The sequence below is a fragment of the Lepidochelys kempii genome, chromosome 8 (assembly GCF_965140265.1).
Source record: "Lepidochelys kempii isolate rLepKem1 chromosome 8, rLepKem1.hap2, whole genome shotgun sequence".
NCBI classification, from domain to species: domain Eukaryota; kingdom Metazoa; phylum Chordata; order Testudines; family Cheloniidae; genus Lepidochelys; species Lepidochelys kempii.
The window spans coordinates 66,133,789-66,150,910 of NC_133263.1; the positions used below are offsets into that span (position 1 = coordinate 66,133,789).

Here is a 17,122-nt window from a genome sequence, read left to right on the forward strand (position 1 = left end):
CCAAGGTACAAATTAATTTTACTCTTTGCCCTTGGAATTTCCACTGCCACCACCAAACTTTAACTGGGTTTACTGGGAAACATAGTTTGAACACATCTTTCCCCCCCAAAATCCTCCCAACCCTTGCACCCCACTTCCTGGGGATTTTGGTAAAAATCCTCACCAATTTGCGTAAGTGACTATAGACCCAAACCCTTGGATCTTAGAACAACGAAAAAGCATTCAGTTTTCTTACAAGAAGACTTTTAATAGAAGTAAAGGAATCACCTTTATAAAATCAGAATGGTAGATACCTTACAGGGTAATTAGATTCAAAACATAGAGAATCCCTCTAGGCAAAAACCTTAAGTTACAAAAAAGACACACAGACAGGAATAGTCATTCTATTCAGCACAGTTCTTTTCTCAGCCATTTAAAGAAATCATAATCTAACACATACCTAGCTAGATTACTTACTAAAAGTTCTAAGACTCCATTCCTGTTCTGTCCCCGGCAAAAACAGCATACAGACAGACATAGACCCTTTGTTTTTTTCCCTCCTCCCAGCTTTTGAAAGTATCTTGTCTCCTCATTGGTCATTTTGGTCAGGTGCCAGCGAGGTTACCTTTTGCTTCTTAACCCTTTACAGGTGAGAGGATTTTTCCTCTGGCCAGGAGGAATTTTAAAGGGGTTTACCCTTCCCTTTATATTTATGACAGTGTACAAGAGACTTACGCCCTTAAGATCTTTGCCAATCTTTTGAAGACATCTCAAGAGTTTGTGTTCTTTCTCTCTTAGAACCATAGTCACATTAGAAAGTGAACTATTCTGAGAGAATTTTAAAAGGCAACTCTGTAGTGAAAACAGGTCTACACAGTACAGATTCGGGGCGGGGAATCCTTTTCACAATTAAGGGGAATCAGACTGATTTTTTTTAAGCTCTAAGTTGCAAAAACAAATTAGATATAGTATAAAATTTTGGGCCAAATTCATTCATGCTGTTATAATATTGAAGTAATAGACTACAAAGCACTTTATTCTTGAGCTTGCATTAAGCAGGAGTTCTGAAAAGTTTTTACCTGATAATTCACTTTCTCAGAATTATGCTGCAGATGCTCTACTAATATGTGGTGGGAGTCAATATAAACAGTCTGGGTCTTTGTTGGAGATTCTAGAATCTACTATTCCCATGGGAGACATTTTAAAAGGGTTAAAGTTAATACAGTAAAATAACTGAAAGCTTTGGTTTAGATGAAGAAACCACACAAGAATGACACTATGTATAAGAGTACAGATTTTGGTTGGGTGGGGTTGCACATATGTACCAGATGTCTAGTGGACACACTTCTGTGTTAAGAGTAGGTATGCTATGAGGCTTTGTTGTCAGTGCAGAAGATGTGAAGTATCTTGGTGTAAAGTTTTCTGATACATCTGAGCAGAAGTTATGTGGCGTTATGGTTATAGAATTGAAATTGTTTGAGCTAAAATATCCCAATTGCAGGTATGGAAATAATCCTGTAAATGATTTAAGTGTAATGTTAACTTAGGTTCTCCTAGTTTTCTAGTTTCTGTGGTGGTGTGTTTATTTTTGGTTAAGTTTCTGTAAGACGGTTTAGAAGAACTAATGTGAAACACATTGATGCTTGAACTGGAACTCTTGATGTAATGGAGTTTGTAAGGTGCACCAAGATTTGCATCTACTAGACTCTGAGTTCAAGTGTGTGTAAATTTTGAACATCTACCAGCTTCAGTGCAGCTTACAGGTTCCTCAACCCAAAAACCATTGAGTGTGGTGCAGTTTAGGAGTGCATTAAACCAAATACAAGTGACTTCCATACAAAGTTGGGAAAGCAGGTAGAGCCTGCTCAGTTTGCAAGTTAAATGTATATACTGTGCACTGAATAAATTCCAGAGAGATCCTCACTGCAAATTCTTTAAGAACATATAAATGGCCCTACTGGGTCAGACCAAAGGTCCATCTAGCCCAGTATCCTGTCTTTGGACAGTGGCCAGTGCCAGGTGCTCCAGAGGGAATGAACAGAACAGTTAATCATCAAGTGATCCATTCCCTGTCACTCATTGCTAGCTTCTGGCAAACAGAGGCTAGGGACACCATTCCTGCCTATCCTAGCTAATAGCCTTTGATGGACCTATCCTCCATGAATTTATCTCGTTCTTTTTTGAACCCTGTTATGGTCTTGGCCTTCACAACATCCTCTGGCAAGGAGTTCCACAGGTTGACTGCCTTGTGTGAAGAAATATTTCCTTTTATTTGTTTTAAACCTGCTGCCTATTAATTTCGTTTCGTGGCCCCTAGTTCTTTTGTTATGAGAAATAGTAAACACTTTATCTACTTTCTCTATACCAATCATGATTTTATAGACCTCAATCATATCTCCCCTTAATTGCCTCTTTTCCAAGATGAAAAGTCCCAGTCTTCTCTCTCCTCCATATGGAAGCCATTCCATACCCCAAATAATTTTGGTTGCCCTTTTCTGAACCTTTTCCAATTCCTATATATATATATATGTATATAAAAATAAAATTTTGAGATGGCCCACATCTGCACACAGTATTCAAGATGTGGGCATACCATGGATTTATATAGAGGCAACATGATATTTTCTGTCCTATTATCTATCCCTTTCTTAATTATTCCCACCATTGTTTGCTTTTTTGACTGTCAATGCACATTGAGTGGATGTTTTCAGAGAACTATCCACAATGACTCCAAGATCTCTTTCTTGAGAGGTAACAGTTAATTTAGACCCCATCATCTTATATGTATAGTTGGGATTATGCTTTCCAATGTTCATTACTTTGCATTTATCAGCATTAAATTTCTTCTGCCATTTTGTTGCCCAGTTACCCTGTTTTGAGAGATCCTTTTGTAGCTCTTCACAGTCTGCCTGGGTCTTAACTATCTTTAGTAATTTTGTATCATCTGCAAATTTTGCCACCTCACTGTTTACCCCTTTTTCCAGATCATTTATGAATATGTCGAATAGGACTGGTCCCAGAACAGACCCTTGGGGGACACCACTCTTTACCTCTCTCGATTCTGAAAACTGACCAGAGACACCTACCCTTTGTTTCCTATCTTTTAACCAGTTACCAATCCATGAGAGCACCTTCCCTCTTATCCCGTGACAGCTTACTTTGTGTAAGAGCCTTTGGTGAGGGATCTTGTCAAAGGCTTTCTGAAAATCTAAGTACACTATATCCACTTTGCCCCCAGCCTTAAAGTTTAACCTAAAGAGTGAAGGGTGAGAATGATCCTAGTGGACAAGGACAAGTAACTTCTGCATCAAGACACAGGAGTTGATCTCTTAGATAACTGGCTCCCAGGCCATTCAGCGCTTCATAGATTCTAATCAATATATTAAATTGCCCTCATAGTTGAATAAGAAGCCATGCAGAGTACAGAATATTGATATTGTGGGCATATAGTAGCTTGCATCAGTCAGGTTTATACTAGTTGCAGCTTCAGGGTACTCTTTCAAGGATAACCTCTTTTGATTGTACAGTATTGTAACCTGAAGGCTGAATTGATTGAAAGCCATGGCTCACTATTTAGAGGTTCTTGTCAGAGACCGTGATCTTAGTCTCTTGACCAACCATAAATAAAAGGCAGTGGATCCAGTATGACCTTGAAACTACAAATGTTTTGGGAAAGTAAACTTGCCGGTCTGGCCCACTCCTCCAGATGCTTCCCTCTATTGTTTCACTTCTGTCTTATCAGAACTGAGTCTGAGCTAGTTTCCCTCCATCTGCTTTCTCACCTCTGTTAGTTCTTAGAAGGTGCAGAAACTGCCATATAAGTTTGACAAAAGGGAGATAAAAATCTGAGTGTCATTTATATATTGGTGATGATGAAGGTCACAACATTTCATAGTCTTTCCTAGCAGCTGTAATTATATACCTGAACAGCAACAGGGACAGCACAGAGGCCAGTAGAAACCAATACATGCTTTTCTACTTCACGGTCATGTAAAGGTGTAGGATTTCTCTTAGAAAGGATTGATTTACTAAAGGGCCACTATCACAAAAGTCCACAAGCAAGATGGTCATTTCTACTGAAGACTGATTGTCTAGTAATCAACAAGGATATAGTCATTAAAAAGAGTTCATAGAATCATCTTTTTTCTGTATGATGCCCTCGCTTGAAAACGGATTGACGTGAGGTGACGTGAGTACAGCTGTTTTTAACTTCACTCTTTCAGTAACCTTCCTTAGGTTTCAGAGTAACAGCCGTGTTAGTCTGTATTCGCAAAAAGAAAAGGAGTACTTGTGGCACCTTAGAGACTAACCTATTTATTTGAGCATGAGCTTTCGTGAGCTACAGCTCACTTGATCGGATGCATACCATGGAAACTGCAGCAGACATTATATACACACAGAGATCATGAAACAATACCTCCTCCCACCCCACTGTCCTGCTGGTAATAGCTTATCTAAAGTGATCATCAAGTTGGGCCATTTCCAGCACAAATCCAGGTTTTCTCACCCTCCGCCCCCCCCACACAAACTCACTCTCCTGCTGATAATAGCCCATCCAGAGTGACAACTCTCTTCACAATGTGCATGATAATCAAGGTGAGCCATTTCCTGCACAAATCCAGGTTCTCTCACCCCCTCACCCCCCTCCAAAAACCACACACACAACTCACTATCCTGCTGGTAATAGCTCATCCAAAGTGACCGCTCTCCCTACAATGTGCATGATAATCAAGGTGGGCCATTTCCAGCACAAATCCAGGTTTTCTCAACCCCCCACCCCCATATGGGGTATGGGGGGGGGTTGAGAAAACCTGGATTTGTGCTGGATATGGCCCAACTTGATGATCACTTTAGATAAGCTATTACCAGCAGGACAGTGGGGTGGGAGGAGGTATTGTTTCATGATCTCTGTGTGTATATAATGTCTGCTGCAGTTTCCACGGTATGCATCCGATGAAGTGAGCTGTAGCTCACGAAAGCTCATGGTCAAATAAATAGGTTAGTCTCTAAGGTGCCACAAGTACTCCTTTTCTTCTTCCTTAGGTTGGAAGCAATAAGTTGTGAGGGTAACAGTAAGTGGCCATGTTACTATGTGGCTAGCATCCTGACTTGGAAAGAAGTACTCATAAGTACTATCAATAATGAGTTTCTCATGCCATGAATAGTAAGGGTCCAATTCACAGATCTCTAAGTGCAATTCCCCAAAGACCTAAGATGCTGAAGAGCTCAGTGGATGAAATTCCACCAGAGAGCTCGATGGATTCCTACCTCTTTATCGGACAGTGAACTCATAGCTCTGAACAAAAGTCTGATCCAGTCAACCTTGTCAGTAAAGTAGATGGAAAAGCTCTTCAACATTTTGTTATAGAAAGCAAATGAGCGAGCACTAAACCAACCAAAATTTTGAACAGGTCTTCGTGTCAAGACACTGTTGTTATGCCAGGGGAAAATGTGGTTGGGGTGTGTGTGGTTTGGTTTCTTTTTCTTTTTTATTGCAACTAGTTCTGTTGTAGACAGAAACAAATGAGGAAAATCTAGATTAGACAGAGTTCCTGTGGAATAATTTAGCCGTAAGCCTCAAAATTGTGTTGCATTAATTTAAATGGAGCATGTGGGGTCAAAGATATTAACGTGACCACGTTACTGTCCAACATTAAACAGTTTTAAACAAGGTTCGAGGTTTGGTATACAGAGATCTCTGCCTGCTTAGTACCATGGCAAACACACCTTTTATTAAAAGATTATAAGAATATTTAAGGTACAGAAAAAAAGGAAAAACAGAGAAAACCTTTGAAATGTAAAATATTAAGTAAGATCTTTATTTTAACAACATTCCTTGTTCCCTTTCCCTGGTGAAAGTTTTTAGACGAAGGCAAAGAAAAAAATCCTGACAGTCTTTTAAATAACTGTCCTTGTTTGTGGGGGGGAAGAAGTTAGCTAAGATGGGCTGGAGCTGTTGTTGTTAAAGTCCTATTCCATTTCCTAAAAGGAAAAACAAGGCAAACACATGAAGGGAAAGAGAAGACCAGCAAAGGTAGAAAATACAGTTTCTGTCTCTGGTGTTGACTCACCTTACAACCTCACTGCTGGGGAAAATACAGGCACAGCACATAGTCTTATCAGTCACTCCAAGATCTGGAATGCATCCGATGAAGTGAGCTGTAGCTCACAAAAGCTTATGCTCAAATAAATTTGTGAGTCTCTAAGGTGCCACAAGTACTCCTTTTCTTTTTGCGAATACAGACTAACACAGCTGCTACTCTGAAATCTGTCCAAGATCTGGCTAACTTTTACCAGCAGTGAGCTTTGTAGGGCATTGGTTTTAGCTGCTCTTCGGTGACAGGTTTATAGCAGTGTTGCAAATTATTCTGGGTTGACTGGCTAAACCAGACTTTTATTAGACAGGGGTAAAAAAAAAAAGTGAGAGGAAGGAGACAAAATAAGGTGGGGTAGGAAAAGGACCACATAGGAGTGAGGGAGAAGGGGAGACAGTCTTACATCCCAGATAGTGGCTGAGATTTAGCTGGAGTTGCTGGAGGTGTCATTTAGGTCCTTCCTCTTATGCCTGGTGTGGCCAGGATATTTTTCAGGATCAGGGATTGGATTTCAGGGTCCTAGGAGTTGGTGGAGGTGGCAGCCATGATGGTGAAGCTTGGTCCTCCACCTTGTCTTGTCGAGTTTGCCCAGTGTTTGCATCTGTCCCTACATGTTTTCTCCCCAAGGTTTTTTGTTTGTTTGTGTTTTGGAACCTCAAAAGGGAATGATGGGTGGAATAGCCCATCCCCTCCTTATTTTGTCCACCAATTAAGTCTGACTTCTGATGCACCAGCTGTGGTTCACTGATTTCTGGTCTGCACACTTCTCTTGTTTACCAGACATGATCTCCATACAGTCCTTGAGTTATATCAGTAGGTCTTTTCATGTAGACTAATTCAGTCTGTCTCCCTTTTTCACCTTTTCCTATCATTTATTGTTCTAGGTAAGGGTGCAAGTTTGTCACAGAAGTCACGGATTCAGTGACTTTTCTTGATTTCTGCAGTGGCTGGTGCGCCTTGCTCAGGGGCAGCTCAGGTAGCCCTTGGGGCAGTCTTGGGCCACCGCAGCAGACTTTGGGAGTGGAATGGGGCAAGGGTATGGGGTGGGGGTGGGGCAGGCTCTGAGCAGTGCTTACCTGCGGGGCTCCCCGGAAGCGGTAACATCCCCATCTCTCAGATCCTAGGCAGAGGCATAGCCAGGCACCTCTGCGCACTGCCTCCGCCTGCAGGCACTGCCCCTGCAGCTCCCATTGGCTGTGGTTCCTGGCCAATGGAGCTGCGGAGGCAGCACACAGAGTCCAGCTTTCAACATCTGGAGTAAAATCCTGGCCCACTGAAGTCAATAAGAGTTTTGCTGTTGACTTCAGTGAGGTCAGAATTTCATCCATAGTGTCCCCACCCCATCCCTGCTCTCCCAGAGTAGCTCAATGCCCAGTGTACCCACTGACTTCAACTGGCAGGGATTTTCTTCTCAAAATCAGACTGTAGTTGCTAAAGTTTCTTCCCTAAAATTAGACTACTTTGGAAATGTAGCTCTCTTTTTATATATATCTCAATAAAATGGATACAATAGATAAATTTCATTGGTCTTGGGTATTTGTAAAACACTTCAAGATTTTCAGTATTACAAAAGTACAAAGGTTGGTATAGTAACATAATAATCTTCTGTATCCCGTATTTCAAGTTCTGTCATCCTTGCATATTCTGTCATCCTTGCATATTCTGGCTTCTCCTGTTAGTTAATCTCCAGTAGTGACTCCAGACTGGTGCCTGGATAGAAGCATAAAACTTATGACAGTCTTGTTCCTTTTGCCATGTGTAATGGTCTCTTGCATGCACCAGTCTAGAGGATATCTTGAATTATGTTCTTGCTTATTACTGTGTTACTATTTTATTGCCTTATTTGTACAGTGCCCAAAATGTTAGGTGTTCTGCTGACACAGAATGGGACAGAAAGAAAAGGAGTACTTGTGGCACCTTAGAGACTAACCAATTTATTTGAGCATGAGCTTTCGTGAGCTACAGCTCACTTCATCAGATGTTTACCGTGGAAACTGCAGCAGACTTTATATACACACAGAAATCATAAAACAATACCTCCTCCCACCCCACTGTCCTGCTGGTAATAGCTTATCTAAAGTGATCAACAGGTGGGCCATTTCCAGCACAAATCCAGGTTTTCTCACCCTCCACCCCCCCACACAAATTCACTCTCCTGCTGGTGCTAGCCCATCCAAAGTGACAACTCTTTACATAATCAAGTCGGGCTATTTCCTGCATAGATCAAGGTTTTCTCACATCCCCCCCACCCCCATACACACACAAACTCACTCTCCTGCTGGTAATAACTCATCTAAACTGACCATTCTCCAGGTTTAAATCCAAGTTAAACCAGAACATCTGGGGGGGGGGGGTAGGAAAAAACAAGAGGAAACAGGCTACCTTGCATAATGACTTAGCCACTCCCAGTCTCTATTTAAGCCTAAATTAATAGTATCCAATTTGCAAATGAATTCCAATTCAGCAGTTTCTCGCTGGAGTCTGGATTTGAAGTTTTTTTGTTTTAAGATAGCGACCTTCATGTCTGTGATTGCGTGACCAGAGAGATTGAAGTGTTCTCCGACTGGTTTATGAATGTTATAATTCTTGACATCTGATTTGTGTCCATTTATTCTTTTACGTAGAGACTGTCCAGTTTGACCAATGTACATGGCAGAGGGGCATTGCTGGCACATGATGGCATAGATCACATTGGTGGATGTGCAGGTGAACGAGCCTCTGATAGTGTGGCTGATGTTATTAGGCCCTGTGATGGTGTCCCCTGAATAGATATGTGGGCACAATTGGCAACGGGCTTTGTTGCAAGGATAAGTTCCTGGGTTAGTGGTTCTGTTGTGTGGTATGTGGTTGTTGGTGAGTATTTGCTTCAGGTTGCGGGGCTGTCTGTAGGCAAGGACTGGCCTGTCTCCCAAGACTTGTGAGAGTGTTGGGTCATCCTTTAGGATAGGTTGTAGATCCTTAATAATGCGTTGGAGGGGTTTTAGTTGGGGGCTGAAGGTGACGGCTAGTGGCGTTCTGTTATTTTCTTTGTTAGGCCTGTCCTGTAGTAGGTAACTTCTGGAAACTCTTCTGGCTCTATCAATCTGTTTCTTTACTTCTGCAGGTGGGTATTGTAGTTGTAAGAAAGCTTGACAGAGATCTTGTAGGTGTTTGTCTCTGTCTGAGGGGTTGGAGCAAATGCGGTTGTATCGCAGAGCTTGGCTGTAGACGATGGATCGTGTGGTGTGGTCAGGGTGAAAGCTGGAGGCATGCAGGTAGGAATAGCAGTCAGTAGGTTTACGGTATAGGGTGGTGTTTATGTGGCCATTGTTTATTAGCACTGTAGTGTCCAGGAAGTGGATCTCTTGTGTGGACTGGACCAGGCTGAGGTTGGTGGTGGGATGGAAATTGTTGAAATCATGGTGGAATTCCTCAAGGGCTTCTTTTCCATGGGTCCAGATGATGAAGATGTCATCAATATAGCGCAAGTAGAGTAGGGGCTTTAGGGGACGAGAGCTGAGGAAGCGTTGTTCTAAATCAGCCATAAAAATGTTGGCATACTGTGGGGCCATGCGGGTACCCATAGCAGTGCCGCTGATCTGAAGGTATACATTGTCCCCAAATGTGAAATAGTTATGGGTAAGGACAAAGTCACAAAGTTCAGCCACCAGGTTAGCCGTGACATTATCGGGGATAGTGTTCTTGACGGCTTGTAGTCCATCTTTGTGTGGAATGTTGGTGTAGAGGGCTTCTACATCCATAGTAGCCAGGATGGTGTTATCAGGAAGATCACCGATGGATTGAAGTTTCCTCAGGAAGTCAGTGGTGTCTCGAAGGTAGCTGGGAGTGCTGGTAGCGTAGGGCCTGAGGAGGAGGCCCTACGCTACCAGCACTCCCAGCTACCTTCGAGACACCACTGACTTCCTGAGGAAACTTCAGTCCATCGGTGATCTTCCTGATAACACCATCCTGGCTACTATGGATGTAGAAGCCCTCTACACCAACATTCCACACAAAGATGGACTACAAGCCGTCAAGAACACTATCCCCGATAATGTCACGGCTAACCTGGTGGCTGAACTTTGTGACTTTGTCCTTACCCATAACTATTTCACATTTGGGGACAATGTATACCTTCAGATCAGCGGCACTGCTATGGGTACCCGCATGGCCCCACAGTATGCCAACATTTTTATGGCTGATTTAGAACAACGCTTCCTCAGCTCTCGTCCCCTAAAGCCCCTACTCTACTTGTGCTATATTGATGACATCTTCATCATCTGGACCCATGGAAAAGAAGCCCTTGAGGAATTCCACCATGATTTCAACAATTTCCATCCCACCACCAACCTCAGCCTGGTCCAGTCCACACAAGAGATCCACTTCCTGGACACTACAGTGCTAATAAACAATGGCCACATAAACACCACCCTATACCGTAAACCTACTGACCGCTATTCCTACCTGCATGCCTCCAGCTTTCACCCTGACCACACCACACGATCCATCGTCTACAGCCAAGCTCTGCGATACAACCGCATTTGCTCCAACCCCTCAGACAGAGACAAACACCTACAAGATCTCTGTCAAGCTTTCTTACAACTACAATACCCACCTGCAGAAGTAAAGAAACAGATTGATAGAGCCAGAAGAGTTCCCAGAAGTTACCTACTACAGGACAGGCCTAACAAAGAAAATAACAGAACGCCACTAGCCGTCACCTTCAGCCCCCAACTAAAACCCCTCCAACGCATTATTAAGGATCTACAACCTATCCTAAAGGATGACCCAACACTCTCACAAGTCTTGGGAGACAGGCCAGTCCTTGCCTACAGACAGCCCCGCAACCTGAAGCAAATACTCACCAACAACCACATACCACACAACAGAACCACTAACCCAGGAACTTATCCTTGCAACAAAGCCCGTTGCCAATTGTGCCCACATATCTATTCAGGGGACACCATCACAGGGCCTAATAACATCAGCCACACTATCAGAGGCTCGTTCACCTGCACATCCACCAATGTGATCTATGCCATCATGTGCCAGCAATGCCCCTCTGCCATGTACATTGGTCAAACTGGACAGTCTCTACGTAAAAGAATAAATGGACACAAATCAGATGTCAAGAATTATAACATTCATAAACCAGTCGGAGAACACTTCAATCTCTCTGGTCACGCAATCACAGACATGAAGGTCGCTATCTTAAAACAAAAAAACTTCAAATCCAGACTCCAGCGAGAAACTGCTGAATTGGAATTCATTTGCAAATTGGATACTATTAATTTAGGCTTAAATAGAGACTGGGAGTGGCTAAGTCATTATGCAAGGTAGCCTGTTTCCTCTTGTTTTTTCCTACCCCCCCCCCCCAGATGTTCTGGTTTAACTTGGATTTAAACCTGGAGAATGGTCAGTTTAGATGAGCTATTACCAGCAGGAGAGTGAGTTTGTGTGTGTATGGGGGTGGGGGGGATGTGAGAAAACCTTGATCTATGCAGGAAATAGCCCGACTTGATTATGTAAAGAGTTGTCACTTTGGATGGGCTAGCACCAGCAGGAGAGTGAATTTGTGTGGGGGGGTGGAGGGTGAGAAAACCTGGATTTGTGCTGGAAATGGCCCACCTGTTGATCACTTTAGATAAGCTATTACCAGCAGGACAGTGGGGTGGGAGGAGGTATTGTTTCATGATTTCTGTGTGTATATAAAGTCTGCTGCAGTTTCCACGGTAAACGTCTGATGAAGTGAGCTGTAGCTCACGAAAGCTCATGCTCAAATAAATTGGTTAGTCTCTAAGGTGCCACAAGTACTCCTTTTCTTTTTGCGAATACAGACTAACACGGCTGTTCCTCTGAAACCTGTCAGAATGGGACAGGTTTCTCTCTCAGAAGAGCTTAAAGTTTAAATGGGCTATATACAGACACGGAAAGAAGGATTACGACGAGAGAGCTGGAGGCAGGAGGCATGTGGAAGGAATAAATGGAACTGGTTATTCGGTTGCTTAGTTGTAGAGTAAATGCTTTTTTAATAGCAAATTGGAAGGTCCTGTGTAGGACTGTGAGGAAACAAGTGTTTGATGTATCTGTAGGTGGTGAGGGAGGCTTCATGGTGTACAGTAGTGGCTCTCAACATGTTCCATACTGGGACTGTCTATCCAGTTAGCAATACAAGAAGGGCATGGTATTTGTGACAACCACCTCTGCCTCCCTCACAAGTTATCTAAGCTGAGAACCCATGTGTAGAGGGTCCAAGGGAAGGATTTCCTGGTGTATGTGGCAGTATAGGAGTAGAACACATGCTTGTGGAGGTAAGAGTTAGGAAATGTTATTGCAGTTATTTTACAAAATGGCTACTGAAGTGTTTGTCACATATCAACATACATAGTTTGTCAGTGTGTGTTGAACTATGAATATTCCTAAAATTTCAGATTGGTATCAGAGTAACTGTAAAAGTTTACAGTTCACTTGGTATTTTGTAAAGGTGATAAGTTCCTTGACAGCTTAAATATATTAAGATTCATTTTAGGGCACGTGATCAGAGAATAATCAGTAGAAATGTATGACATAGCAACTAAACTTCCTTCATTTGATAAAAAGAGTAGCAAACCAGCTAGAAATGCATATGGCATCCTCTCATTTTCCTGTAGAGGGTTTTAGTTGAAGATGTGATGAACTTCAGTTTTGGTTTTTGATTATCTTACAGTATTTGTTCACTAACACGTCAAACTAGTCACAGCACGAGTAGTAAGGACCCTTTTTATATTGTTTCATGTTTGAAACTTATGGCTCAAAATCCACTAAACTAATGTATACAGTTAAACTGAGGCTTCAGTCAAATAGGATTCATTGTGCTATGTATGAAATGTTCAGACATCAGTATTGTACAAAATCATTTCTAGAAGTGTAGGTCTGAGACTTATCTTTTAAGGCATAAAAAACACTTATTTTTTTTGCAAGATAATAGTTAGATTAAAATTGGGAAAGCCAGCAGATAAATTGTTTAATTGTGAAGAGGTAACTTTTGTTTGCCAGTGGATTTAAAGGGCATCAATTAGTTTTGCAGACAAAACATTATGATCTGCATTTTAAGCCTAAGATGTCAGACTCCTAGCCAAACTTAGGCTAATGGTAACTTTTTTCTATTTATTAAATTAGAAAAGTCTCTCTTCCTTCTTGATATATTGAATCTGCAAATCAGAAGCAACATCTCATCCAACATTACCTTTATCTTGGTGGGGGACTGAGGGAGGCATTTAGGTACACATTTTGTTTAAAAACCTAGAAAAAACATCAGGCTTCTATTCCCCTTATCTCCTCCCACAACCAATTGATAAAAGAAAGGTAGTTCTTTAAAAGCTAAATTAAGGAAGCACTTTGACTTGATGTTATCAATGAAAAGATGATCCCATGATATTCTGTTGTTCCCACCTCCCTCCCATCCTCTGTGTGGATTAAGAATAGAAGTATGGCCATACTGGGTCAGACCAGTGGTCCATTCACCACCCTGGACTTTAAGTGGAATTGGCTGGAATTGGAGTGTCCTGGTAGAGGATCTGCTGGAGGGACATGAACGGAAAGGTGGGGTGGGGCTGAAAAAAGCACTCATGCCCCCCTTCCCTGGTGAATTGTGGGGGTTTTCACTTGCACTGCACATTTTATCCACCAGGTTAGTCCCAGACATCTAATAGTTAAGGTGCGGCCTGATTAAACCCATATCTAATGTCTCGTGTCATTCTTTCGGCATAGCCAGACAACCAGACCAGTATCCTGTCTTCCAACAGTGGATAATGACAGGTGCTTCAGACTCCTAGTCAGGTCTTTCCTATCCTGTCACATAAGCTAGAAAGAGCCTGCAGTTTTCCTTGCTGTTTCTTCTTGGCCCTTGGCTCTTGTTTCTCCCTTCCCTGTCACAAGTGAATGGGCACTGAAACTCCAGCCCAAAGACTGGACATATGGTGTCTTGTCCCACAAATGATACCAGTCTAGCATGCTTTGGGGTGACTGAGATTGCACTTCTAAGAATAGACGATCACCAAATGCCATTGTAATGCTTTTTTACGTATGGGAGTGGAAATCCTGAGGCAAGATCTAAGTCCTATCTGACATTAGTGCCAATATTATTTTATTTGATGTAATGTCGTTTTGAATTTTTATAGCTGTTCAGGTATACTTCTAAATGGGCTATTTTTTGATTCGTACATCTTATGTCTTTCATGAATGATGCATCTGTAATAACTGGTGTATGGTACTTGGGAAAGTTGTCATGGCTTTTCCTGTAAAGCTTGTGATAGACAGCATTGTGCCAATTTTGTGTGAAAATCTCAGCATAGTTTGACAAATTCTTGTGTAGCTTTTTGTTGGCTCTGCAGCCATTCATTGGCAAGAGAAATGCACTCTGTTAAAAGGAAGTCAGTTACACACACTTCCTGAGACAGCGTTTACATATTTCAGCAAAAGGGTATGGCTCTTTTTTCTCCAGAAGTTTTATGTACACTAGAATGTATTATTATTCTATTTCCATAAAATTCTGGAATGAGACAGATTGTGTTGAATCACAGCTGACTGACATCATTTTGACTTTGTGGCTTGAGCTATGAAATATGACACGAAAAGAAAGAAGGTTTGGCCATAAACTTGGAAAAGCCAAGACATTTTGAATTAATGCTGCTTTAAAACCACATCTTGGCCATGTTGTGCTTTGCAATGTAAAACCACTGGGTTTTCTCCCCATGCTAATACCTGTGGCCAAATTTTGTTTAACAATATTACATTTATAAGTAACTTTCACTTCTCACTGTATTGTTCAATTCTTATTCTGTAATGGGGTTCCCCATAGATGTGTTTAAAATAATGTAGAAATAATTATATAAAAAGGGATACTTCCTAGCTAACAACTTTTATGTAAAGTGTGTATGGATTCGGTACCTTTCCTAGTACTGTGAAGTGTTGTTTATCTGATTATATCTTTTGATTCTTGCAGAAAATGTTCCAGAGGAATTGCGAGAACCATTTTACACAGACCAGTATGACCAGGAACACATTAAACCACCTGTTGTTAACTTACTGCTATCTGCTGAACTCTACTGTCGTGCTGGAAGTCTTATTCTCAAGAGTGACGCTGCAAAACCACTTTTGGGTCATGATGCTGTTATACAGGCCTTGGCACAGAAAGGTCTTTATGTCACTGATCAAGAGAAGTTGGTAACAGAAAGAGATCTGCACAAGAAACCCATTCAGATGGTGAGTGTGGCTTCTGTATTTTTTTCCTTGGTGCTCCTAATAGCAGTATAATTATTTATGTTTGACTTAAGTCTCATCATTACTTTTATCTCAAGAACTATATTCAGTTAACTTGTGGGAGGGTTAAAGACTCCCCCTTGCCTCACCCTTTCAAAATGGGGAGTAAGGGAGGATTCCAAAATTTTGAGATCACATCTTTGAAATTCTTTCAGATACCAAAACAAAACACATTTTCCTCCTACAATTCAAGTGTCATTTCATCTGTGTTTCTGTTCTAATAGCACTTTTCTGTGTCTGTGCATTCCCTTTCCTCTTCACCAGTTCTCTATACCTCTAAAGAATAGCTCATAACTTATTGACTGTGGAATACTTAATAGTTCTATAAATTTGTAGGTTTTATATAAATTTTAACTTTATTAACATGGTCAGCTGTAACTTTTCACTTTGTAAAAATATATTGAAATACAGCTTGATATAGCTTAAAATGGGAAGTTGACTTTAAAGGCAGAAGGTGAAATCTTTCCTTTATTGAAGTCCATGGCAGTTTTGCCATTGACTTCACTGGGTGAGGATTCCACCCAGAGTGGCTTATTCTCTGAATACTACAAAAAGTTTTTGTCAAGAATAACTTCTGGTCTTGGGCTTTTATCTCTTAGTCATTTCTGAAATAGAGGAAATAAGATGAAAATGTAAATGTTACCATTAGTCTGTCAAATTCCTCTGAGTTGGGTGTACCCTAGACCTTCCTATTACAGAGGTGTTCCAAAAAATACTGCAGTAGAAAGTACAAGCAATACTGGAAGTGCTTCAGCAGCTAGCATAAGGGATTTCTCAGGAACATCTGTGACTGGATGACTCTGGGAAAATATTCCTATAGACTAACTTGTAACATGAAGATGATTTTTTTAGGGATGTTGAGTGACACCTAATCAGGCTTAAGAGCTACAATTTAAATAGTTATCTTTGGAAGGGGAGAAGAAGCTGGTGTGCTTTGTACCTTGTCACAGCTGCCTTTGTAGGTATGTTACTGTGATTTTGTGTATGAAAGGAAATACTGCCTTTTTCCAACTCTTCAACCTCTAGTGTCTTGAAGGGCAAAGTTCAGAGTTTGGATTAAATCCAGTAGGTTCACCCTGATATCAATTTTACTAATCTGCCCTGAACAAGTGGAATTTTCCTCTGTTTTTCTTTAGTGGTTTTTAAAACAGTATTGAGATCCTTTTAAAAAGAAAATTCTCAATGACATAACAGAATGTCATAGTCCAATACAACAATACATAGTATTCCTATGAGTTACTTAATCTGTATAAAACATTCCAGTGAACAAACCAATGGTACAACTGTTAACAGATATTGTCAATATTTAGTTCTGTACCTAATACAAACTACAATACTAATTAAAGCCAGGCTCACCAAAGGCTTTTGGTTCCAACAGTTACTATAGTCTGAAGACAGCCTTTTTTAAAAAATTTGATTTGTGAGAACTGTGTTTGTATATACACTCACCTGTGGAGAATGGATACATTTAGATAATTATATTAAAACCTTATTCTGTCACTGGATTTGTTTACATATGACTGAGAGAAAGGAGTTGCTGTTGGTTGGTTATGCAACATATTAAAAATACAGTAATGAGAGATGAAGCATGGCTGTCCACTACAAAAGATAATTTAGAAGCAACTCTATTAAAGAAATAATCACAATGTGACTTCAATACATAAAGTTGAGCTGCTGGAGACATTTTGCTTTATTTGTATTCCACTAGTGACCATGCCCCAATCAGTGTGCTAGAAGCTATATAAATGAGTAAACACAGCCCATGCCTT

The 17,122-nt window shown here is 41.1% G+C and overlaps 1 protein-coding gene across 7 annotated transcripts in view; it reads left to right on the forward strand.

Moving 5' to 3' along the window:
* The window catches only part of CAMSAP2 (calmodulin regulated spectrin associated protein family member 2), a 171,284-nt gene that overhangs the window by 5,641 nt on the left and 148,521 nt on the right, over positions 1–17,122 (forward strand). For 6 of the 7 annotated variants that reach the window (XM_073356781.1, XM_073356785.1, XM_073356783.1 and 3 more), the window contains exon 2: positions 15,037–15,296. In XM_073356781.1, coding sequence (XP_073212882.1) covers positions 15,037–15,296 — 260 coding nt within the window. Of the gene's footprint in view, positions 1–15,036; positions 15,297–17,122 lie in introns of those variants that run through there. The other variant, XM_073356787.1, reaches the window with a different exon arrangement.